At 38.2% G+C, this 26,101-nt stretch overlaps 1 protein-coding gene across 3 annotated transcripts; it reads right to left on the bottom strand.

Annotated features, from left to right (window-relative positions):
- Positions 1-274: 274 nt before the first annotated feature.
- On the bottom strand, positions 275-25,006 carry SNX16 (sorting nexin 16). 3 transcript variants are annotated; one of them, XM_084803448.1, is made up of 9 exons: positions 24,657-25,006; positions 23,813-23,928; positions 22,787-23,260; positions 19,503-19,589; positions 18,385-18,533; positions 8,843-8,912; positions 3,171-3,307; positions 2,579-2,698; positions 275-1,382 (listed from the first exon to the last, which is right to left on the bottom strand). In XM_084803448.1, the coding sequence occupies exons 3-9, from the start codon at positions 23,159-23,161 to the stop codon at positions 1,286-1,288; spliced, it is 1,035 nt and encodes a 344-aa protein (XP_084659574.1). In that variant the 5' UTR covers positions 23,162-23,260; positions 23,813-23,928; positions 24,657-25,006; the 3' UTR covers positions 275-1,285. The 3 variants fall into 3 exon arrangements, with proteins under 3 accessions (XP_084659574.1, XP_084659575.1, XP_084659576.1); XM_084803449.1 differs by having other exon boundaries at positions 23,813-23,923; XM_084803450.1 differs by lacking the exon at positions 2,579-2,698 and having other exon boundaries at positions 24,657-24,997.
- Between the last annotated feature and the right edge of the window lie 1,095 nt (positions 25,007-26,101).

Raw genomic sequence — 26,101 nt, 5'->3', positions numbered from 1 at the left:
CTTTCAGACTTTAGAAGGCTTATGTAGTCCATTGCCAACTGGGATTTCATGATGGTACTGCACATTAAGAATAATATGCAAACAGTGGAAATAGAAAACATACAAGTTGACACTATCAAGATGAAACAAGGCATTTTCACAACTGCACACAGAGCTGAAATAAGCATAGATGCTTCACAATGCTGTCTCACAGACCCTGGGAGACTTCTCTACTAAGAGTAAAGACACTATATCATCCTTCTAGCTAACTCTATTACTAAAGAAACTCACCAAATGAACTTGGCACAAATGAGTTTAATTATCATAAAGTGCATCAGTTGGCTAAATACATTATAAACAAAATCAGCCATAATACAGCATAACATCTTCACATACATAGAAATACAAATGGAACACCAGGAGTCAAGCTACTTGGGAATTTTGCAGTATATATGGTTACTTATTTTGTTTTTCTATAACACATTTGCCTCAAAACTGTAATGTATTTTGAAAAGGATGTGCCTTGATTAGCAAAAAGAGGTAGTGTTCTGAATGAGGCAAACCCCACTGAATCTATGGGTAGAAAATTGAGTTGAAGATTATGCAGAAAATATCCAAGTATAACATATTAATAAGCCCGGACACTTACAGTAAGTATCTTGACATTAATTAACCATCATTTAAATCAAGGCTGTTTTATCGCTTTGCTTATCTAATTACAGCTCAAAACACTTATCTTTGGTTCAAGAAAGTCATCTTCTTTTAAATAGTATTCACATTTTTAATAAGCAATTTTTTTCTAGAGATGATAGACATATCAACATTTCAAACTGGATTCATCTGTATCTTTCCTGTATGTTCACTGATTTAAACCTATATCATGTCTGAGATAGAAACATAACCCCGATTCTAACATGCAATTAATTTTCACCTAATATAACCGGTGATTTAAGATAAGCAAGCACACACAAACACACAAACACACACACACGCACACAAACACAGTAGTTTGGAGCAATATATAGGCAAGACACTGTAATAATTTATGTAATGTATTTAAGAATATGGGCCCTGACAACAAATCTAACTAGTTTTTTTTTTTCTTCAGTGTAGTAAATACAATGATGGGTAAAAGACAGAAGCAGCAGTGAATATAGTTCCTATTCTGATCACTTAAAAAAAAACTTTATGTAAACTTTATACACGTGCTTTCTTGTTCTCTTCTGTTGCAGTCATTTAGGGTGGTATTTGCCACTCTGCTGAAAATCTGCTGCAATGACAAAATGGACGAACTGTCACCAGTGTGTTAGTCATCTTCAGCATTATATGCCAACTGTGCAACTTCTATGTCTGCTATTGCACTTCTGGTTTCTCTAGAGTTGAAGTGTGGCTTATTATCAGCTCTGTGAAGAAAGAGATTATGTCAGTGAAGGGGACAAAGGGACAGACAGATACATACTCTCACTTTATTATCTTCTCACAGAAAGGTTACTTATACATTTAATGGAGAAATAATCATATATTCAATCAGAATGTATTTGTGTGTGCATGTACATGTATGTAGTGATCAGAGGTCAACTTCAGGTGTCATTCCTTAGATGCTACCCACTTAAAAGTTATATCCATTTCTTTAGATTATATGTGTGTGTGTATGACTTACAGGAATCGGTTCTCCCCTTCAACTGAGTGGGAAGAAGGAACTGGAGGCCCATTGTCAGGGCAGGAGGCAAACACCTCTATGAGCAGTGAGCCATCTCATTGGCCTCTACTTAATTTTCCAAGACAAAGGCCCTTACTAGACTGGGTTTGGCAATTAGAAAAAGTTGGCTGGTCAGCAAACTCTTTTCTTAGGGATAAACTAGTGTATTCTCATTCTCTCTCTCTCTCTCTCTCTGTCTCTCTCTCTCTCTCTCTCTCTCTCTCTCTCTCTCTCTCTCTCTCGACTTATTATGTAGCAACACAAAGCTCAGAAACAGTACTCTGGATTTAAATGATCAGGTTGTAGTAAACTAAACATTGTGCTGGATAGTTTTATCTCAACTTGACACAAGCTAGGGTCATCAGAGAGGAGGGAACCTCAACCAAGAAAATGCCTGCCTCCCTAAGGCTGGACTGGAGGCTAGCCTGTAAGGCATTGTCTTAATCAGTGATCATAAGGAAATGTCTAGCTCATTGTGGGTGGTGTCATCCTTGTGCTGGCGGTATTGAGTTCTATAAGAAAGCAAACTAGGGGGCTGGAGAGGTTAAGAACACTGACTGCTCTTCCAGAGTTCAGTTCTCAGCAACTACGTGGTGAATCACAGCCATCTATAATGTGATCTGATGCACTCTTCTGGTGTGCTGGTGTACACGCAGGCAGAGCACTGTATACATAATAATAAATAAATAAATCTTAAAAAAAAAAAAGCAAACTAGTAAACTGCAACTCTCCATGGCCTCTGCATTAGCTCCTGACTCTAGGTTCCTAACCTGTTTGAATTCCTGTGTTGACTCCCTTTGATGATAAACATGTAAGCCAAATAGCCCCTTTCCTCTCTGAGTTGCTTTTGCACATAGTGTTTCATCAGTTACAGCGACCCTAACTAAGACAATTATATACCTAGATTCTTCATCCAAGATATCCCGATTGACTTGAAGTACAGAGGACTCCACCCTTAGGATCTGTCCACCTTCTGCTCCTGACACATACAGTGATGATTCAGGTTCTAAAGACAATGTTCTAAAAGTATGTTATAACAGAAAATTATTTATTCTGAATAATATGTGTGCCTTCACTGTTGTGAAAACATGCAATATTCTTAGCCCCCAGCTGCTAAGTCTATGTAGTCATGGGGCTATTAAGGGTTAAATAAGGGAATCCACAGTGAAATCAGCAGTTGTAGAAATTTAGACTCTTTCCTACATGCATTCGGTATATACTGATGGGGAGGCAAACTCTAGCTTTTGTAGTCCGAAGTTAGCATATCATGAAATCACTTAAGATTTTCATCAGCTAGAGCTTTATCGTCCTGAGGCTCCTTGTCCTTAAATGTTCAGCCTCTTACATTCAAACAGTTACAAGGAAGTAGGCCAAGAGCCCAGGACTTTCAGAATCAGAAGTTTCCTAAGTCACATTAAAATCTAAAGGACACAGAGCCTAGAGTACTAGGAGTCAGATCAGCTAGACTGCAGCTGGGAGTGTCATGACCCACCTGAGTCTGCTCTCTAATGTTTCTATATGGAGTTGCTTCTCCCCAAGCAGTTTCTTCAGGGATTCCACTTCCTTCTGCTTCTCAAGCAGCTCTCTCTGTAAATGGTAGTTAGTCTCTTCCAAAGTCTCACAGAAAGCCTTTACAAACAACATGCAGGCAGAGGAAACATTATGTACTGAAGTAGTACTACTTCTCTCAAAAGCATTACTGAAGAGTGAGGAAAACAGATATCAAAGTAATATGTGTACAAATCCAAGCAATTATTTCTTCATACTTATCTTTTTAGATTACTACTATTTTGGCACTCAGTTTCCATGCACGAGTAGTACCTCTATGTGGTCTTCATTGAGATAACTATAGTAGCAAACACTGAAAAGTGGATATATAATTACAGAGAAAGTAACTGAATATCATGTAAGAAAATAAAGAATAGCATTATATGGCTTTATTTTTAAAACTAGAAAAACTGTCAATTTCTATTAAAAAAACCCCACAAAAGTTTTTCCTCAAGAATAGATAATCTGAATAAACTACAGCCATTTATTAAAAACAATAGAGTTGGTTATTTAAACTCTAATAAACTAAAGGAGTTAACAGTCAAATTAGTCTTACAGGCAAGTTCTAAGAAGACTGAAGTAACAAAAGGCATTAACAGTATTCAAGTAGCTCTGGAGAACAGAAAAAGAGGAACTATTCTGAGCTTATGAGACTGGAACAGTTCTGACTCTAAATTCACCAAGAGATGGAAAGGAAAACAATACACCCAGGAATTTGATCCAAAATCACTGTCATCTAAATCCAGCAATTAAAAATGAATTTTATCTCAGAAATAATTCTTTTTTCATTTAAAAAATCTATGAATATAATTTGAGCTGATTAAAGACAGGGTTATCCTTACATATGTAAATAAAACCATCAAAAGCACACAGAAAACATATACCCTAAAACATAGCAAACTTAGAGTAAGAAATAACTTCCTTAACCTCAAAAAGATACATGAGATCAAACCACAACTACAATAGCTCACAGAAAACACCTGACATGATACAAGGTTTCTTCACGGTTAGGAAGAAGGGCAAAGAATGCCCACTGTGATGATTTCAATTATCTCCAAGAATATTAGCAAGCACAGTAATACATGAAAATGCCATGCATGGGATTAGGTACCAGAAAGGAAAAACTGTGGATGTAAGGATTTTAAGAAAACAATTAGCAACACAGACAATTCAAAAGGGTCTGCCAAGATACAGTAGGGATGTGAAATAAACATACAAAATCCAGCAGTTAAATCACAAAAATTGAGATTATAAAACAGCAATTATCAATAAAGGATTAAGAGTAAATCCTGTCTTGAAAGTCAAGGAGAAAAAGAAATCAAACATTTACTGAAGAATATTCACAATAATATGCAAAAGGATTTTCAAGGAATTCACAAGTTGATTATACAATTCCTACAGGACAGCCAATTTTGGAAACAAAACAAAACAACTTGGAGAACCTTTGCTCTTCAGACTCTAAGCTTCTAAAGCTGCTCTACTTAATTGTGCAGAACTGGCAGGAGGAGATACTAACTGAAACAGAGCTGCCTGGCTACACACAGGCAGGGTGAATGATTTACAGTTCAGGGAAATTTTAGCTCATGAGGACAGGTTAGCACTTTCAAAGTCAGTATTGGGATCAGTGGTCACCCATAGAGAAAGGCCAAGTCAATTAAAGTACTGGTGTGAAAAGTGAGCTTTACTATCAAAAAATAATTTAAAGATTACACTTGCGTCCTAGAGTGTAGTAAAATAAAAATCACAGAAAATATGATGAAGTATGGTTATGGGACAATTAAGAAGAGCCCTATGTATCTATTAATATAGAAAGTTCAGCTGGTAACCAAGAAAAGCAGCCTAGAATTAAAAGGGTAATGATATTATAGATGAGTGATGGTAAGAAGCACTGGGAAAACACATTGCTGATGTGTCAGCTGACAGAACAAATATTGGGAATAACTCTCCAAAGTAGTGAAGCTGAAGAGTAAAATATACAGTAATAAAATCATTCCATTCTACAAATAAGCTTTCTATAAGCCTTTGGGTTTGTCCCAGTATTAAAAACCCTCTCTGCAAAGGAGCGTTAGTTCTAGGGACTATGCTTTCAGAATAACCATTAGAAAAATGGTTACCTCCTAGTGAGAACTCAAAATACTCTGTATCCTTAGTAAACAACCAATCTAAAACAGCTCTGAATGACTTGTACTGTTAAATGATGACGGATGTGATGTACATAATCTTCTGTGACTAGCAGCAGCTTCTAGAAAACATGTCTCAACCAGAGGCACTCTTCACATGCCTTTCTGGTTTTCTTAAACCTAGGAACAAGAAAAATTAAGTTCCTAAGCTGCAGAATACCTCAAGGTTGGAATTTAAGTGGGGGATAGAAAGTCTAAGATTTAGGTTTTTATAATTTGTAGTCATAAGGTTTTCTTAAAACTTTTTTGAATCTTCAATACATTCTGTGATTGTGGAGACTGGGCATTCATATAAGTCACAGCCAACACTGATCCACCTACTAGTGCTGGGATTACTGGTATGTGCCCCTCTACCCGGTTCTCATTACTGACTTCCAATCACAACCTCTTTATTGCTTGTGTGCTCCAACATCCTTTCTTCCAGTGATTTATTCCCTCAGAGGGACAGTTCTATATTTCCCAAAGAGGGCAGTCCAAGTTAATGTCCAGCCTCAGTGTCCTTCTTGGCAGAGGCATTTAGAGGGGTAGAAATGTCTCCTGTTAATATTGTGCAGGTTGAGAAAGTAGGAACAAGATTTACTGGATTGAGTCCCCTGATCTTTTGATTAATTTCAAGTTGTACTGAAAAGATGTTGATTATTGTCATTTTACACATTCTCTTAAATAAAAGGCTGCTGGAGGAATCTGCAAGCCAATGTTATAAGCCATTGTAGTCAGTTTTGTTTTGAAATAAAAAAGCCAGAAGGGAATTTCTAAACAAATATTCATTTTCAAATACAATTATAAGAAACTACAATTATTTTACAGAAAAATTCTAGGAGCTACATCCCACATTGTCTTGTTGAATGTATAGGCTTAATATAGCTTTGATGATTTATTTAAACAAGATATTCCAAACAATTTTGCAATGAACTGGCCTTGCCAAAGAAGTATGTAGTCCCTAATGCAATATCATGGAGTTTCAGGAATCTGAACTTTCCAACTAGCCAAGTGCATATTTTGAATTAAAACTATTTAAAAGATTTTTTTTCTTTTTTTTGTGGTAAAAGGAAAAACATAAACCTTAACGTGTCTAAGAACTGTCTTGTAGGAAGGATGGGACTCACGGGCTTGATAAGGTGAGACAGTGATAATGCCAACTGTTCTGCAGTACAATATGGTCACCTAAATACAGCTTGCCTAACACAGCTTAGGTTGACATAACAAAATGAGTCAAAACCCAGTGACTACATAGGTATCATAGTTATTAAATGAGGAGACCATTAACAACAGTCTATGGAGCAGATACCAGATCAAAAGCTGCTAAATGTGTGTGAAATGTCTAGTATTCAACAATAGAAAACATGAAAAACAAAAACAAGCACAGCAGGGAAAAACAACAGTTAACAGACGCTATCTCTAAATGACCTCAAATAATGGTATACAGATTGACTTTTGAAGCAGCTTGTGTAAAGCCAAAGAAATTAAAGGTATATTTATTTTTCAGCAAATAGAGAATTGTAATAATGAGAAAGAAAGACAAATAGAAGCAAATGAAAAATTTGGAATTAAAGGATACAAGGACTGAAATGAAACTACTAAGAGACAATTGCAGACCTGATGAGACAGAACTGTGAATCCTGAACTTGAAGACAAACCAATAGAAATAACCCAATCTTGCAAGCAAAGAAAACCAATTGGGTAAAATTAATTAGAGAAAAATCACCAACACTTCAGAGTTATGCAACAAAATGAAAATTCCAGGGAGAAGGGAGTAGGGGACTGAGAGTTACTTGAGGGTAATGGCCAAAAACCCGCCACATATGAGGCACAGTGTCAGCCACCAGGCGCAGGACGCTTGAGTATAATAAACACGGGGACACGTGTTGATGCAGCACAATTAAATTATTAAAGATCAAAAATAGAGATCTTCTAAACAGAGTAAAAGGATCCATCATATACAAGGAAATGACAATAAAAGTAAAGGCTGGCTTTTCTTCTAGATTAATAGAGAAGGCACGAAATGATCTACCTAAGGTGCTAGAAGAAAAACAATATAAGGGGAAAAAGGAAGTTATATAATGTCACATGTTTGTGAGGGGATGGAGAAACAGAAATTCTTAAACTACCAGTGGGAAACCATTCAGGTAAAACAGTCCATTATTCTAGAGAAGTTTATCAATTTCATTAAAAGGTTAAATATCAGTATGTGTTACAAAAAAATAATTCCTTTTCTAGGTAACAACTCAAGAGAAAGGAAGCACACATGTACTAGGGGGTGAGTACGATGGAATAAAACTGCAAACAATGTAAGTATCATTCAGATGATGGCTAAGGAAATGCAATTTGGTGCATGCATTAAAAAGTGATAAAAGCACAACAGATAGAAGTGATAAAATGGAATACCCTGTAAACATGCTATGTGGAAGAAAGTAGAAAAGATTAAAACATGTAACTCTACCATAACATCCACATCATATACACAAAAGATTATGTATACTGTATGTGAATGATATGTATAAACATGTCATACATTACTGCATGGACAATATACATATATATGAAACAAAGAGAACAAGCAAATTTATAGGAAGGAAAGAAGATTGTGGGTTGTCTTGGGCTAGGGATGCAGACTGCAAAATGACTTGAGGTAATATTCTAAACCTAGATTATGATGATGGTTCCACAGCTGTATAAATACTAAAAACTACTAAGCTGTGTATTTACAATGAAATAACAAAATAGCAAATGAATAAGGCTTTTGAAGGTTTTACTTCAATAAAGCTGCTTTTTAAAAAGCTACAGCATTTACTTCAACACAAAGAAGTGCTACAGTTTAACTGCACTAAACTACGAGCCTACCCATTAAATCTGTTTCATTTAAATGCCATTAAACATTTGGGGTAAACTTGCATAAAATTCCAGCTAATCTATTATTACCAAATCTGTTTTGTGAATCTAGCCTATTGCTTTAAGAAATGGGCCACTTTAATGCGTCAATTATCGTAATTTGAGTGCCATCAAACATGAGTTGAATTGCTAACGGGACAATCCCGTCTACTGCTGAAGATCAGCTCAATTTGAATATAACAGCAAGTTCCTCACTTGAATACTTTAAAAAAGGAATGATCATCATAAAATCATACTGTCAAATGAAGTAAATCTAAACTCCCATACATTTTATTAATTTTCAGGCAGTAAAAATAAAGTAGAAAAGATTTCAGATTTTTATTCATTACATGCCATGTATGAATTTTTATTTTTATTTTTTACTAAACTCGATCCACATATTTCAATGAAAGAAATCTTTGATTCAAACATTAAAAGCTGTCTGTATAAAACCACTACAGTTTGAACTGATAACATTTTGCTGTTTGCTAATCTATCCAGGAAACAATGTAGTAATTGTACTGTATTATTTATTCTTTTTTTATATGAAATATAATACAGCACTTACCCTGCTTTCTTCTAGGCTATCAAAGGGACCCGGTGGATCATCCAGACAAAGAAATTCTCTCACTGCAAGGCTTTTCAAAGGTAAAAAAAAATTAGCTGGCATACAACTAAGTTTACAAAAGAAAGCAGAAAGCAAAGGGCACATTAAAGCTACACAGTGTGTGAGCAAACAGTTTTGTAATAATATAAAAATGTCTTCACAGAAGTAGCCACATGCAAATTTCAAACTACAAAAGACACAAAGGTATTATGCTATTCATAGATCTTACAAATGTAAATAAACACTACAAGTTTGCTGTTATAAATATATATATATATATAATAACGGTGGAGGACAGCAACCTGAGTAGCAAAGGCCTTTCAGAGCATGAGTACAACAGTTGAAGAGTTGTCACCTTGCTATGAAGGAATTGCAATTCTCAATTTATGCTCTCCTCCGGTGAATGCTTCTGAGGTCTGAAATATATTAACGACTGCCCTTGCTATGTTTATTACTTCATATACATATTTCCCCCCAGATGTTAAGAGTAATAATTCTGACCATGTCATCAGCAGTAGGTGAAGACAGTGGACTTTCTCACTATAAGCATGCTCTCTTCTTTCAAACAGCAATTTTGGGCCTGAGAGATAACCTGACATATATGTAGCTTAAACTTTCCTTATTTGTAAAAGACAAGAATATGTTTAATTCACATACTACATAAAGGAGATGCCACCCTATGTTGTAAAGAGAATAGGGCTTTGGGTTACACTGGGCCAGAGAGGTTTACAGTGACAAGGCTGTGTAATCATGAGGAGGTAAAGATGGATATTCAATGAGATCTCTTCAAAAGCAAAATAGGAATATATAAGTACAGTATGAAGAAAACCACAAAACTTCCAAAGAGAGCAAAGAAGCTGATGGTAAGCAAACTCTAGACTGTTACATATTTACAATACAACAGGAAAGAACACATGTTCAGGGAAGCTGAGAAAAGGCAAATGTCCATCCATAATCATGGAAGACCTTCAATGTGATGGAGCTGAACCACCTACTTTGCCTTTTGTTCCTTTTAAACTTCCGACAACAGGTAATGCTCCATTTCTGTCTCTTATAGAAACCACCCTGTGGCGAATCAGTTATTTTCTTTACAAAGTTAATTTGTCTCCCCTAGGCTTCTACTTATGAGTCTTCGTTCAGCGCTTTGGACCATTCAGGGTAAGACCAAATCTTTTACATGACAACACCAAGCATTAAGGATGTTACTCCATTTCCTCTAATGCTTCATGTCCTAGAAAAAGCAACACCAATACACTAACACTTTCACACTGCGTAACACCGCTCTCACACTCACAGCTCCTCTGGAAGGCAAGATATTCCTTTCTTTATCTCAGAAACGATACCAAAGTCTAGACAAAAAACTGACCTTCTCAGTAACATAATGTATGTGGTAGAGATGAACCCTATATCCGTCTTCAGAGTGTAAGTCTGTGGACATTTCTATATGAAAATTATTTTGCTTATGTCTTGGTTAGGTTAAATACTTCTTTGTGGGCCATTTCTCTCTGAACATATTCAGTTTGCATGTACCACTCTCAAGTTCTGGCATTTAGAATACTGCAACTGGTTTAAGAGCACAGAGTACAGAACAGGACTACCAGCCTTATGGTGTAGAAATAAAAACAAGCAGTTAAATCTAATTAATAAGCTGAACCAAGAATTTAGAAGAAATACAAATGGCTAATAAACATTTTAAAAATGTTTAACCTGTGAAATGCAAATTAACCCCCCCCCCCTTATTCCATCTCCAGTTAGAAAGAATGGCTTCATCAAAAAACCCAAACAGTGTTGGGGAAGATATGAGGAAAGAGGTTTTTTATTCACTGCTGTTAGGAATGCAAGTTGGTACAACCACTATGGAAATCTGTATGGAAACTCTCAAAGCACTAAAGACAGAACTACCAGTTATCCCACACTTGGGTATATATCCAACGATATCTAATACCAGAAATCTTTGCACATCCATGTCCATTACTCTATTCACAATAGCTAAGAATGGAACGAGCTAGTTTCCATTAATGAAAGAATGTGGAATGGGTAATCAAAATGCGGTACATATATATACACAAAGAAATTTTATTCAGCTGCAAAGAAAATGGAAATCATGACATTTTCAGGAAAGCAGATGCAACTGGAAGTTATTAAGTGAATTATCTCAGAGTTGGAAAAATACCAACGGTTTTCTTTCATATGAGAACCCTCATATACGGGTATATGTGTGTGGATATGCATGTGCCTATGCCATGAATCTTAGAAAGAAAACATGAGAGAGGAGGGAGAAAAGAGGACAACAGAGTACACGTGACATGACTGCAGAAGGAGAGACAGGGGGGTGGAGGAAGGATGAGCAAAATGGCGACCGAAGAACAGGGAGGGAAATGGGAAGAGACCAACAAAGACAGAAGTAAAAATGAAATTCTCACAGTGGAACTCATTACTTTGTATGCTGACTAAAACAAAGATTAAAAGGAGTCTGCTAAGAAGCAAATGGGAGCACATGGATGTTTAGTATTTTCAGTCCATAACAACTTAATAGGAGATGTTTTTTAACAGGCGTATACCTAGATTTCCTCACACTTCTCTAACATGTATGTTTACCAATTAATTGTTGGAATGCTGCTACTTGGAAGGGACACATAGTTATGAAGTGTACTCACTCGCTTTATCCCCTCCCCCAAGTTAAAGGAGAAATTACTTCTGTTATAAACTCAATACTGATGCTGACACTGCACCCCACTGAAGGATGTTTTTTTGGGGGTGGGATGGCAATTTTATTTAATTCTCCTCTAAAATATTTTATGATTTGTGGCTCACTAGTTGAATTCAACAGTTCCCCTAAGTTGTTTTCAATGTAGTTCTATTCCATGTGTAAACTGGTTCCAACTTTAACGTGGCTCTCTATCTTTCCTTCTGCTTTAATAGGACTCAACTGGTAGAATAAGACACTCATATCCTCAAATGGAATGTAGTCCAAAGTGTGGACAAACAAGAACCTTCAAGAAGTGGTATTATTTAAGAAAACCAAGAAATGTCAATACTTTTCTTCTTTTTAGGAAAGGAAGTCATTATATTTATTTGGGAATCACTGACCACAGAGCATTAAATATTCAGAATCAGTATATATACATCCATTGCTCATGTATGCTATGGATCGGCTCAGTTTTACTATCATTGCTAATATATGATTTATGGATAAGGTGGTCTTAATAATACATATGCACCCAAAGGCTCTATTCTATGACATAGATTCAGTGGATTCTGTACTGTAACTTGAATCTTTCTTTGCTTCTCTTTAAAATGTGTTCTCAAAGAGTCCAATTGTACTTTCCAACTATATAAACTGTCGATCATTAAACCTTCCCCTTAGATTTACTTGTCCCCTTTTTCTTTCATAGATATTTTATTTCCTTAGACTTTAACAGTTTTTGGAAGATAAATAGATTAGTAGCTAAATGGTCTTTATACTTCCCTCTGCATTTAAAAAGAAAAACAATCATGAAACAGTGCAGTGGCATATTAAAGACAATAATACAGATTTTGGCATAGAAGCCACTGTATGAAAGTATTAGAGGGATTTCAGATAAAAAGACATACACAGAGATACTAAAGAAAACACTGAAGGTGAAAAGTTACAACTGGTGAGAGACGATCGTAGTGTATGATGAGCCTAGTGGGTGAAGTGAGGCTTCTGAAGTAGTGGGAAGTGTGGTACAGGGCGCTTAGGTAGATTCTGATCACTAGAGTCTCTACTAATCAATTTTGTCCTCTGTGAGCCAGAACACTTCAAGATCACATTCACAGTTCTCAGAACTGGATAAAGCAATTACCTAGTCTAGTGTTAACTTTCTTCACAAGACTCCTGGAACCTATATCTAGTATCTGGAGCTGTATCTCATGCTTCTACTCACGCTGGCTGTTACCCTGGATCAGCTTTCCCTGCTCAACCTGACTCTTATGCCTCATGGTTCAGCTTATTTATTATTATCCATCAGAGTTTCTCAGTAGGCGTGGTGTTAAGTGTCTGAAAACCCCTGTGCACAGGACTTCTTAAGGTTTAATTGGTAGATTAAAGAGCTTAAAATGAGAAAAACATCGGAATTACTTGTGAAAACAGAGAACAGTAAAATATTGCTATGGCACATAATGGTGAAATGATGCCGGTGTTTTAACTGTAAGACCGTGCAAGTGACTGTACCCTACTCTGACAAACCATTTTGTGTTGTTGCCAGCATATGACCTGTAGGCTTTACTTCTCTAGGTTGAGCAGAAAATTGTCTTTCATCTGGCAAATCTCTGTTTACTATCTCAAAAATGGTCCAAATATCATTAATTCTTTAGAGAGCAGCTCAAATGTCATCTAGTCGTAAGTTTTGACATTTCCTCCCCTAAGACATACTTCTTTCAATTATTACTTTGGGGTTTATCTTTTCACTTAGATTTAGTGCAAGACTAGCAATTCATCTTTGTGTACTCTTACTTCCATACAGTAAGCTCTAGGTAAGTATTTGTTGAACAGGTAAAACTTTCAATAAATCCTCTTACAATGGAAATAGTCTGCTTTTGTTTTTGCTGTGTTTTATCAATAGACCTGAAAACAATATTCTCAAGGAGCAATTCTAACAGTGCTAAGAGCTGCCAGCTATTTAATGACAACAGCTGTGTTGTAAGGAGCACAGGCTATTAGACAGGAAAGTGAGAGAATAACTTAATACACAAACAATTATTTGGATATAAAGATACAGTAAAATTTATCTTCATTTACTTTTGTATTTTGATGTTTATGTGTGTGTTACCCTTGTCTGTGTCTGTGCATTACACATATATACACACAGAAGAAAAAAAGGTGTTAGTTTCTTAGAACTGGAGTTACACAAGGTTGTCAGCTGCCAATGTGGGTGCTGGAATTTGAAATTGGGTCCCTTGGAAGAGCAGTGAAGCTAATAACCAACACTCTAGTAGGAGCAAACAGGGTTTCCTGTATAGGCCAGGAAAGTCTGGAAATTGAAATCTTCCTGCCTCACTTCCTGAGTGCTGGGAGTACCTGGTACACCAGAATACATTTCTTTGTAGCAATCTATCATAAAGAAGTACAGAGATTTTATCTGTTCTTTTCTCCCTTGGGATGAATTTCCTCTGTTCCCTTTCCAGCATAAGAAAATGAAAGACTTCTTTCCTGTATTTTTAAATCCTATAAAGTCTTGTCTTTGAACAGTGGAGTCTCTTCTTCCCTCTCCTATGTGACTTGAGATTGAAGAGACCATAGAAATCTTATAGATGGAGTGCAACAGGAACAGTTCAGCCTCTGACAGGCTGAGAAGGCATTTGTGTTTGTAGAAGACACCATCCTGAAAGGTGGAGAGACAGTACAAAAATAAAGCAGGGTAGCACTATGCCAATTTTAACATTTGTCAATATCTCTTTGGCAGCCTCAGACTTACTACACATTTTCCAATTCCTCCTTTCTGATTCATACATTTTGCTACTCCCAAACTCAACCTTACCTTGTAGGTATACAAATCCTCCTTTCAGTGCTGCTCCTCCCGTCCAGGGCCTCTACTTTAGTAATCTACATCACAATAGCAGCAATTTATAGACTTCATTGTTTTATTCAAACAGGAGCCAAACTTCTTAACATGACATGAGATTATGAAGTTCTGAAGCTAACTTTTTTTAAAAAATTAATTTATTCAGATTACAACTCAATTGTTTTCCCATCACATGATCTCCTCCCCCACTTTATGGTTACAGGCAAACAAGTCTATCTTGGTAGTCTGCCTATTCTTTCTTTGAGTGCCACCATGGCTCCCCATAAAGGGGAGATCCTCAAATACGGGGCACCACAGCTCATGTCAGAGTTAGTCCCTGCTGTCCACATAACTGTGGAGGATGTCCTGTCAATTGGCTAGATCAGAGTAGGGGTTCAGTGTTTACTACTTGTATTGTCCTTGGTTAGTGCAACAGTTTGAGCAGACAGCCCTGGGCCCTGATTCACCCATTATGATCTTCTTCTTGTAGGTTTCTAAGATCCTCTGGATCCTTCTATTTCCCCATCTCCTATATTTCTCTTACCTAGAGTCCCAGTAGGATGTCCTCACATCTGTCCCAATCTCTTGGTAAGTGAAGACATGGGGCATGCCTTTTGGGCTAGTGTCCAATTATAAGTGAGTATATACTGTGTGAGTCTTTCTGTTTCCAGGTTAACTCACTCAGTATGATCGTTTCTAATTTCCTCCATTTGGCTGCAAGTTTCTGGATTTCCTTGTTTTTATAGCTGAGTAGTATTCCATAGTGTAAATGTACCACAATTTCTTTATCCATTCTTCCACTGAGGGACATTTAGGCTTTTTCCACGTTCTGGCTATTATGAGTAAGGCTGCTATGAACACGGTTGAGCATATGTCCCTGTTGTGTGGTGGAGCATTTTCTGGGTATATTCCAAGGAGTGGAATAGCTGGGTCTTGAGGAAGCTCTATTCCCATTTTTCTGAGAAAGTGCTAGGGCTAACTTTTACAACAGATGAATAATCCTCTTCACTCTCTCATACTAACCATGTAAGGAACTTCTTTCACTATAGGATAAATGTTACACATCACTCAGAAGGAATAATGTATACTTTGTGACAAAGAAAGGTATTCCATTTTTCAATCCAATATAAATTCTTTAGTGGATTCCCTAAATGTCTGATGATATAAGACAAAAGTAATAATAGACCTAGAACAATACATGTTGAGGTAAACGAGATTCTTCTAAAGTTTTAATACTCTAAGATGCCAAGAAATTGGAAACTTTCACCAATTTACTTGATGAGAGACTTTCATTTTCCTGAAATGCACATTTATTAATTGAGCAAAGCTCAGTGAGTTGTTTAAGAAATATTTTTAAAAATGTGTTTAGAGTTTGTGTGTACAAAGTGTCCTGTCTGCATGTGTGTAAGTACACTATGTACATGCCTCCTGCTCAAGGTCAGAAGAGGAACTTATTTATGCTGCCTGCCTGTTAACTGAGCAAGCTCTTCTTCCTCCTTCTCCCACCTTTTTTTTTTTTTTTTTGGCCTTCTTTTTTAAGATAGGCTTTCTCTACATAGCCCTGATGTTCTGGCCTCAAACTCACAGAAATTTGCCTGCATTTTCCTCAAGTGCTGGGATTAAAGGGATGTTCCACCATGCATAGTTTATGTCTACTCTTTTTATTTGCATTTCTGGGTTCAAAGCCAAGACCCTGTGCATATAAGGCATATGTTCTCCACTGTCCCACATTTTTCTTCTTTTTCTTTTTTCTGAGAAGTAGATTTGATTGATTTTATTTCATCAATTTCATTTTTTGACAAGGCTTTCTATGTAGCACAGGCTGAACTCAAATGTACACGGTATTCCAGTCTTTACTTTCCGAGTGCTGGTATTCCAGGTTTCTGTACTAAGCCTGTCTGTAATACCTTACTTTCTGTGACTGAAATCTATTACTGGTAATTTTTAAAAAGATGCACTGGAATAAGTTACATTTTGCTCCTTAACAATTGAATTACAAGAAAGTTACTTAAAGTGGCCAAGAGTGTAATTTAGCACATTTTACTTACTGAATATGGGGCAAGAGAAAAAAGAAAGTATGAATAGGTATCTTATATTATAGTGTTTCTTTATGATATGGTATAAGATACATTTCAAAGTCCTTTTTTTTATGATTTTAGTTGCTTTTTTTGGTCCTGGCATCTTTCTTCTTTTATATATGTGTGTGTATATATATATATAAAATATATACAAAAACATATATACACATGCACATACATATATATTTGCACAAACTTCTCTTTTCTAATGGAATACCAACAGTCCTGCCATTCCTTCCTTCCTTCCTTCACTCATTCAAGACACTCTTACTAGGAGCTGCCCAACTCAACAGTCTGAGAAACATGGGACTGCACAGTAAATAAAATAACGACATAACTAGATCTTACAATCTGGTGAAAGAAACAAACCCAAGTAATCAAAAAAATAATGTGCAGCCCAAAATGTGATGAAAGTCAAATACCAACCAGCCTTTCTTAACTGGGTGTGATGAGAACCAAACTGTATTTGTAATGGCTTAAGTGTTATCATCTAAATTCTCAAGACTGGTACTAAGCCAATACCATCCTACCTAGAAGATAGAAGCTCATTACACACCACAGGTGTCTTAAAGCACTAGGAGACAACTTTCAAAGCAGTGAAGGGCTTCTGCAAATACTACAAGAAAGAAGAGACTCTGTTTTTGGTGGCAGAGAGGTCAGGGACTAGCCAACAAGGCTGGTTAGCTAATGAAGTGAAGTGTATGTTGAAATTTTGGGGGTGTGCAGGAGTCACAGTGGGGTAGGAGTCTGAAATGCTGCCTTTCTAGGAAACAATGTGCTTGAAGACCACGAAGCATGATGACATTAGAGAAAGAGGAGATGGATATGGCACATGCACAGAGAACGGGTGAATGGAGGAGTAACAAACGCATGGCTGGAAAGATAGGCAAGGATGGGACCAGAATGATATCATCAAACTGTATCACAAAAAGGTAAGAGACTCTAGTGAGCCACAGAAGTAAGTGTGAGTGAGGAGTGGAAGATAAGCAGGAAAGACTATTTCAATTAAGGTAGCGACCTACTAGCACCAGGATGGACATGGCAGTGACGGAGGAAAAGTAGACAAGTTTGAGTGGATCCTAAAACATAAGGGAAGATATTAAAGTAGTGAGGGATGTGCAAAAGATGACGATGCTGGAAATTGGTGTAAACTGTCAAGACTATTCTGCAAGCTGAGGCAGCACACACTGAAGAGCAAGCAAGATGCTCATATGGAGTATGCAAGTCTGAAGGAAGATTGTAGGAGATATCCATAAAGATGGAGTGGAAAAAATAGAAGAAAAAGAGGATTTCTTAGTTACTTTCCATTATTTGAAAAACTGCACACAGCTACAGACATCCACCATATGCTCCTGCTCACTATAGTTTTTCAAAACAGTTCTAATTTTTCTAATAATGTAAATCCTTCAAGCAAAGTAATTCATTAAGGGATTTTCTTATATTCAGAAACAAAACAAGAACAAAAACTTCAATCCTTTCCATACTATTCAATGTTTCCAGAAATTTTACTTTACTGCATGGATTAATCTAATGTTCTAATTTTTATATCACTTTGGAGAAATATAAAAATATTAGCCTCAAAGCTATTTTTACATTAACCAAAAATTGACCATTACAAGAGCCATTTTGTATAAATGATTGCTAACACGCTGGATACTAAAATCAAGGAACAGCTGGGTAGTTTGAGGACATTGTACACTGAGATTTTTCTCTTTACATTATGAAATGCTAAATAAAATTGTCGTCTAAAAGAAAGCAAGAAAATTCCATGTATTTGAGAGAAGTAATTATATCCCTCCCTCCATTATGTGTGGATATGAAGTTGGGCCTAAACTTATTCTTTAGTTTAAACTGGTTTTTGAAATGATTTTATAATCTCTTACTTCAATTTGTTACATACCAGTTAGCAATGTCCTTGTGAGCTACTAAGTTTTGAAGAAATGCTTGTAATCCTAATTGTCTATCTTCTAAAAAGTCTGCGTTGTAATTATCTTTAAACCAGCGCTTTGGAGGAAGTGCTAATCGAAAGCCTGGAAACATCTCTTTTAACTGAAAGAGAAAGAAAGAGGGAAAATGTTTAATGCAGTTACACGAACTGAATACTATTCTATAGCAAGGGTTATTTGAAACTATTCACCAAACAAGCATAAGATAACTAAGCTAAGCTTTTTTCTGCTTTTGGTTCCTCTTGTCTCCCATAGCTGTGCATGCATGCATTCTGCTTGCTTCACACTAGTATCTGCACATGGTATTTTCCACCTTCTGTGTTGGTCATCCTGGTGGGTAAGGAGCAGGAGTCACTATAGCTGTAATTTGCATTCTCATTCCATAGATACTGCCTAACTGGCTTTGTGAATCTGCTCTGGTGCATTATCTATTCAGCTTTTGAGTAGTCCATGAAAAAAACTTGGGCTGCCGCTTTAAAGATGGAGGGACCACATAAATGGACGGATCCATGCCCTAAGAATGATCTCCGGCTGACAGGCATCAAGCAAACAAGTGCCAGGCCCTACACCATCAAGAAACTAAACTCTGACCATTACCTGAATGAGCTTGGAAGCTGATTCTTCCCCAGAGACACCAGATAAGAGTCCAGTCTGGCCACAAGCTTGACTGTGAGCTTGTCTGGTTCTAAGGAGCACCCACACCACTATTCCAAACCACTACTCCAAGTTTTAACAGTGTAGGCAGCAACAGAACTAACATTAACATTACACAATTTTGTTCTCTTTCCTTTAATCTTTGTAAGTGATGTTAAATAGATTTTTCTCAAACACTTGAGATTATATAATCACATATAAAATGTTAAGCATTTCATATTTATTGGAACAATTTTTCATAAATATGCTGCAAACTGTATAGATGAGACTGAACAATTACTCTAGTGAAATGGATGACATGGTTTTCTCATGAACCAACAAAGACTGTATAACTTACAAGGAAGGTGTATACAAAGAAGATGCAGGGGACAGATGTATCACTCACAACTGAAAGACAGTTTGGGATGTGACCACTTACTTTGTCATTAAGCCTAGAGAAGTCAGTGTATCTTCTGAAAACTACCCAGCTTTCTTCCGGGGTTTTCTTTACTAGTATTTTATATACCTAGAAAGAGAGGAGAGAAGAGAGAGGGGAGAGGGGAGAGAAGAGAGAGAAGAGAGGGGAAATGGGGGAACGGAGAGGGGAGAGGGGAGAGGGGAGAGGGGAGAGAGAGGAGAGGGGAGAGGGGGAAAGGGAAAGAGGAGAGAGAGGAGAGGGGAGGGAGGGAAAGGGAAAGAGGAGAGAGAGGAGAGGGGAGGGAGGGAGGGGGAGAGAGAGAGATTGAAAAGGGGGAGAGGGAGAAAGAGGGGGCAGAGAAAGAGATCAAACATTTGTAGAAAACGTTACCTCATCTATCAAGCAATTTTTTTTTTTTTGAGACAGGGTTTCTCTGTGTAGCCTTGGCTGTCCTGGACTCACTTTGTAGACCAGACTGGCCTCGAACTCACAGCGATCCGCCTGCCTCTGCCTCCCGAGTGCTGGGATTAAAGGCGTGCGCCACCACGATATATCAAGCAATTTTTATGCAAGAAATATTAAATCATGTAGAGAATCAAATATACGAAAGTGGAGACACCAAAATAATTTTAAAAAGTATGACCAAGACAAAATGCCACAGCACATGTTTGGAGGTCTGAGAGCGAAATTCAGGACTTGTTCTTTCCTACTGTGTGGGTCCTGTGAACGAACCAAAGTTCTGAAGCTTGGTGTCAAGCACTTTGCTCACCGAGCCATCTCACCCCCTCACTTCTACATCTTAGCAGCATCACCTTAGAGGTGAGGCTTCAATATATGAATCTAGGTGGTCACAAGCATTCATACCCTAGCATACTCTTAATGAGTATATATTCCTTTATAAGATGGGTAGGTCGATATAAATAAACAGCTATCAGGCTATAACTGGTAAAATGTTCTGAATGATAGTTCCATGCAGATTCTCAACCTGTCCCATCAGTATGATACTGCATCCTATACCAGACTGTTTCTTCAAAAGTCATGTCAATAGTTTTTCTTGGAGGTCACCTTCTTCAGGCATGTTATCAACATAAAGCAGCAGAGTAAACATAAAAACTTTAATGCAAGAAAATCCAAAAACAAACTCTTTGATCCAATGTAACTTTAGCAGGGTTAACGATAAACACATACAGGCCAACATGCATAAACACACAGTATTGAAGTATATAAATCAAGCAGGGTGAGGTGGCCTATGCCTATAATCCCAATATTTGGGAGGTAGAGGTTGGCAGATCTATCTGTATGCGTCCAAAGCTAGCCTCATCTACAGAGTGAATTTCAGGGGCAGCCAGGGCTACACAGAAAGCATATAAACATAGATCTCCTCTAGGAGTATCCACAGCATGGACAACTGCAGAACATCCTTAGGAGGAATTTAAGAGGGTAAAGCCAACATGTTCATCAGATATCTGTGGACATTACTGTGAGGATGGTGGTTCTCTCCAGTTTGCTGTCCTGAGCAAACCCAGTGCCCAGTGCTGTCCTGAGAAACAGTAGGGCCGGAGCATTGAAACGACTGGGTATCATGATGTGTTAAGCACTTTGCTAATCAGAATGTAGAACTGGTAAAAGAGAAAGATGGAGGACAGGAAAGTGACCTTTATGATTTATGTCACAGGCAACACTGGAAGTGAAGAGTGCTTTAAATAAAATAATAAATAAAAATATTAAGTGATTTCACAGAAAAATGTAACTGGCTGGGCCTTTCATTGTAACATGGACATAGGAATCACCCTTAGATGGTCTGCAGATGTAAATGTGAAAGGTCTAACAAGAAACTGTTAGACAAAAGCATGGGCAGCACCTTCACAGCACCAGAGGAGGCAGAGATTTTAAAGAAGTGCTTGTCAGAGCCAGAGCCAGGTGTAGTCGACATGCCCTAACCCTAGCACGGGGACCCTGAGGCAGGAGCATGGTGAGCCTGAGAACAGCTTACACCACACAGCAGAGAGCATCTTAAGCAAAGGAACAAGAGAAAAGGCTGTTAGCAATAAAAGAAAATAGTAAACTGCGGCATGTTAAAAGATAGCAGGCTACGAAGAAGAGACTTGATACCCTATGAGCATATACGGGGGAGGAGGCCCCCCTCAGTCACAGTCATAGGGGAGGGGAGTAAGGGGAAAATGGGAGGGAGGGAGGAATGGGAGGATACAAGGGATAGGATAACAATTGAGATGTAATATGAATAAATTATAAAATATATAAAAAAAAAGCTACACTCATCACATTCCCCAAGGATGGAGGACAACAGAGAAGGAACAGTCACAACACACATATCTAAGAAAGGACTTGTGTCTAGAGCACAGAAAATGTAAGATGGAGACGTATAAGAGAACATGCAAATGTTTTAATGTAACTAGTCATTAAGGAGCCAGGCATGGTGATGCATGCCTTTAATTATAGCCCTTGGAGGCAGAAGTAGGCGAATCAATGTGAGTTCGAGGCCAGCCTGTACAGAGTAAGTCCAGGACAGGCAGAGATTTTATACAGAGAAACCCTGTCTCAAAACAAACAAACAAACAAACAAATAAAAACAAAAACCCAAAACAAAACAAAAAAGAAAAGAAAAAGAAAATATAAACTAGAATACATAAAATAAGGAAGGAAAAAGGCAAATGCACCACTAGGGAGGTGTGGAATGAGGAAAAACTGTGCACTGATATGGAAGGCCCCCTTCAGAGAGAGCATGGCTCACCAGCATCTTCCAAGACTGGCCCACTGGACTAGCTGGTTTATTCCTAAGTAAATGTGTGCATGTGTTTCGCAAGTGACCAGTACTGAATAGTGTCTGAAAGAACCCACAAACATAAGTATTACCAAGAACAAGAATGAGCTACTTAAATTCATGCAAGATTAATGGTGACTCTCACAAGCACAGTGCTGAATCAAAACCAGATCCCAAAGACTTTATGCTCAATAATTACAATTATGTCAAATACAAGAACAGGCAAAATTAATGGAGGCTACCAGAAAAATACTGGGTGAGTGGGTACTGACTGTCGGGAGAATGGGGTGGTCCAAGTGTGCTAATGTTCTTTTTCTTCATCTGTGTGCTAGTTACAGATGGGTGGATGCCTGGTAGTGAAATGTGAGTCTGCAGTAGCATGGCAGAACTCACCGGGCAAAAGGCACAGAAGTTTAGGGTAACGAATCTGAGCTATAGGCTTGCTTTGATCAGCACACACTTAAGCACACCAGTAAACCAATCTTTTACATGTTACCGGTGTGCAGCAAAAGCCAATACTTACGGTAAATTTAGCTCGCTCTTCCATAACTTCATAACCCAGAATTGTAGGTGTAGAAGGTCTGTCTTCCCAATTCACTGCATCAGGATGCTGTTCTTCAGTGTCTCTTGGTCTAGCAGAATATTCAATGGAAGAATCTGTACCTGTAAATTTAGTCCTAATGAGAGGACTGCCACAGGCCGGTGATGTACTGTCCATCTGATCCTGAACGTTCGTCTGCTTAAAGTTACCCATATTTGAGTCTTCTAGCGGGCCTTTGGAAGAATTTGAGCTTGTCGAGGCACTGCCAAAAGAAGAGCTCCGTTGATTTCGGTTGTTTGTAAAGCTGGAAGCTGAATTTCCGATTGGCATAGGAACTGGGACATAAGGGGTTGCCATCTTCTTTGGCCTTGGCAACAAACCTATACACCTTTGAGTCCGAACACTTAAAGAACAACCAATAGACAGCTCATTATTTTCTTCTTAGGAATTCACTATCTAAAAATGAAAAGGACATATTCAAGGATTAGTCTTCAACCTAGAACATAATCCAAAAGAAAATAAAATGTTCTTTTTAATTTGTGGTACTCAATTATTTTATGAAGACGTACTTCTAACAGCATCCTTTCATCTAAATTATCTCTGTGGACTCCTTTGGAAGGTAAATTTAGAACAAGCTTATTTACATCTTTTTTCTTGACCTTCATAACACACATCATTATTTTTGTCTACTTTCCTTTATTTTTCCAATACTCATCTTCACTGGACTTAATCCCAACATACATACAAACACCAAGTAATAGGAGATTTTTGTCATCCTCATAGTACTAAATGCAGCATAGGAACAGAAGGAAAAAAAAATCGTTCATATTATTTTGTTAATATAATTACTGAAACTCCCAAGGACTTACACAGGCTAGTGATAGTCAACCCGAGGGTTAGGTTGTTATTAAGGAGTGCTCCTTTGTTTTGGTAAGGTCTTGTAAATTCTACCCATCTCGCCTTAAAAAAAAAAATGTTAATTTTTTAGAGAGGGTCTCGATAACTTACCTAGGTGCTGCCTGTATACTTGTTGGGTCGTCCAAGTAGGCTTGCACTTTTGATCTTAATCCAGCCTCCAGAGGTGCTGGGACACACACTGCACCTTCAAGCCAGCAACAGCTGTTCTGAAAGTGACATTTTTAAAAATTTTAACTTAAGAGTCAAACATATTTCAAAAGTAATCTTGATCAAGTCAATGGAAAGAACAAAAAAGAAAAAGGGTTATCAGGTTTATAGTCAACCAAATTAAATGATTAAAATTTGGCTTTAGTTTCCCTGGGCTTGAGAAGACGCTGAAACAGGGTTTTTAACCTCACGTGGCCAGTGCAACCTTCCTTATTGTTGAATATTCAAGAAACCTGAGCTGCTGATTCACGTCTTGGATTCTTCTTGACGCTGCCTCGCCCCCGCCCCCACCTCCCCCGCAAGAATTACTGAACAGGATTCTGAGAGTTCCAGGCGCCACGGGGCTGGCCTTTGACACCTGCCACCTGAGGCCCTGGCTGCCAAGGGCGGCCTAGGTGCGCACCGGGGACTTCCAGCCGCCGCAGCCGCCAAGCGTGCGGAGGGCGTGTCGCGTTCTTCAGAGGCGCCTGCGTTTGTCCCCCGGGAGGATGCTCTAGGGCTACCTGTGAGGTGGGTGACAGCAAGGTGGCGGAACGCAGGCCCGGGGGACCTGGCAGCCCCGCACGGACCGCGACCCTTCGGGTCCGGCTGCACGATCTCCAGCCCTCTGGGGCAACTGCAGGCCAGGGGCGGCCAGGGGTGCGGCGGGGTCCCGGCTCTCGCGGCGTCCCTGCCCGCAGCCTCCAGCCCGCCCGCCGCCGAGGCGGCAGGTGTCCCCGCTTCCTACCTCGGCGCGCTCCGCTGCCCGCGCCTTCAGGTGAACGTAGGTGGATCCTCTTCGACTGCGGCGCTTCCTTCACGGACACCAGGACGACTAACGTGACCCTCCGCACCGCAGCAGCCGCTCTGAGCCTCTGCTCGGCCCCAAACTAGGTTCCCGCGAACCGGAGGGAAGAGCTGGCCTGGGAAGCCGCTCCCGGAAGTGACGTCACACCACGGCGCCGCCTCCGGAGGCTCACACAGGAGTTTTTAGTCCCTGTCTTTGCTGGAGCCAGAACAAATCTAATTCCCTAACAGGGAATCGACAGTTTTCCCACAGACTTTATTACTCAAAGCGACTTCCTGTGAAACGGGACTAAGATATCTAATTTCTCAAGTAAGTGAACAGAAGACTTCAATTCCCAGGAGGCACTGTGGGCAATACAGGTTCAGGCTCGAGCTTTGCATTATGGGACTTGTAGTTATCACTGGTTTGGGCTCTAGAAGATTATTAGTCATTTTCCATAATTAGCATCTCTTCGATGGATGAAAATTGATTTGAAGAACAGGCAGATAGAACACTATTTTATTGCATATGCGTCCCATGTAATTTAGGATTATGGTAAAGAGTCCTGAATTTCTTAGTAGTTTATCCAAAGAGATAAAAATACTAGTTTGCTTAGATTTGCTCATTTGAAAACCTATGTTTCAGTAACACTATCATTTGATGGATATATATCATAGTTTACAGAACACTTTATCAATGGTATTATGAAGCCTAATTTAAAGATGATTTCTAGGGTTTTGGAGCAATACCAAAAAGGGGGAAATTGATAATGATAATTCCAAAGTGATTATGATTTCTGACATTACTGTAGATTTTATTGGAAAAGTACTTCCTTTTAAGTATGAGTGAAACAGAATTCTTTGAAAACAGGGAGGTAAGTTTTCAGGATGAAATTGACAATTTTGTCCTTGGGTAATATCATTGAATAAAGGGAAGAAAAAAAAAGTAAAGCAATGAAAAATGAACCTTGGCTACAAGGGTCAAGGAAATCAAAACTTTCAAAAGAGTGTACAGGTAACCATAATTGGAAGAATGATAAAGATCTTGAAAAGGTTGTTGGAATTTTGCAAGATTTTTTTTTTACAGATTATTGAACGTAGCATAACAGCACACATACATACATACATATATATGTATGTATCATATATTTTCTTGTATTGATAAATGTCTAGATTTTGCTTTCAAGAAATATATAAATAGATTTAGTAATTGAGGAAGAACATTCTAAGCATAGTCAGATAAGAGCTACTACACCATCATAGACCAAATATACTGACCAATTCCTACTTACAGAACTTTTAGTTTATAGTCTTTACAGAGTCCACAATTGAACTGAATTGTTCACACAACATACAAAGTAAGATCTTTTCTGACTGTTTGTTATTATCTATTATGTGCGTGTATGC

Source organism: Acomys minous (genome assembly GCF_964271855.1).
Source record: "Acomys minous genome assembly, contig: scaffold_97, whole genome shotgun sequence".
Classification (NCBI taxonomy): domain Eukaryota; kingdom Metazoa; phylum Chordata; class Mammalia; order Rodentia; family Muridae; genus Acomys; species Acomys minous.
Note: the sequence above shows the minus strand (reverse complement) of the source record. Positions and strands in the feature narration are given on the sequence as shown.